The following is a 516-nucleotide window of genomic DNA, read 5'->3' as shown; positions in this document are numbered from 1 at the left end:
GGGGGGGGGGGGGGGGGCTGGGAGCTTGGACACCTGGGTTCTCCAGGAGGGGAACAGTGCAGGCAGCGACAGCCATCCCCTCCATCCCAGTCCCAAACCGTCTCCCCTTCCCCCCACCACCGGGCAGTTTGAGAAGGAGGAGCAGATCCATGGCATTGACATCGGGAATGAGGGCTCGGCCTTCGTGGAGGTGCTAGCTGGCAGCTCGGCCTCCCCCAGCGAGCAGGACTATGAGGTGAGCCCCCCTCCAACTCCCCACATGAGAAAAGGGAATCGGGCAGGCACTGGGCACCTAAGGAACGGCGGCTGGCTGGGGGTTGTAGTCCTCCCTGGGATTGCAGTTCACCTTGTTTTCTAATGGGGGGGGGTGCGAGCCTGTCTTGGTCACCCCCCCATCACAAGCCTTTTCACCCTATAGGAACTGGACTGGAAGAAGGGGTTCAGATCTTGTTCCCTCCCCCATGAGCCTCATTTCCCCACCAGTTTCAATAGCATAAAGGGAGAGCTACCCCCCCC

General features: G+C 61.4%; 1 protein-coding gene across 6 annotated transcripts in view; it reads left to right on the top strand.

The window, feature by feature from the left end:
- The window catches only part of XRCC1 (X-ray repair cross complementing 1), a 6,446-nt gene that overhangs the window by 1,312 nt on the left and 4,618 nt on the right, over positions 1–516 (top strand). For all 6 annotated transcript variants that reach the window (XM_014525092.2, XM_014525093.2, XM_014525095.2 and 3 more), the window contains one exon: positions 128–235. In XM_014525092.2, the coding sequence (XP_014380578.2) occupies positions 128–235 (108 nt within the window). The remainder of the gene's footprint in view (positions 1–127; positions 236–516) is intronic.

This window comes from Alligator sinensis, unplaced genomic scaffold (assembly GCF_000455745.1).
Source record: "Alligator sinensis unplaced genomic scaffold, ASM45574v1 scaffold850_1, whole genome shotgun sequence".
Taxonomy (NCBI): Eukaryota; Metazoa; Chordata; order Crocodylia; family Alligatoridae; genus Alligator; species Alligator sinensis.
This window is presented reverse-complemented; position numbering and strand designations above follow the sequence as displayed.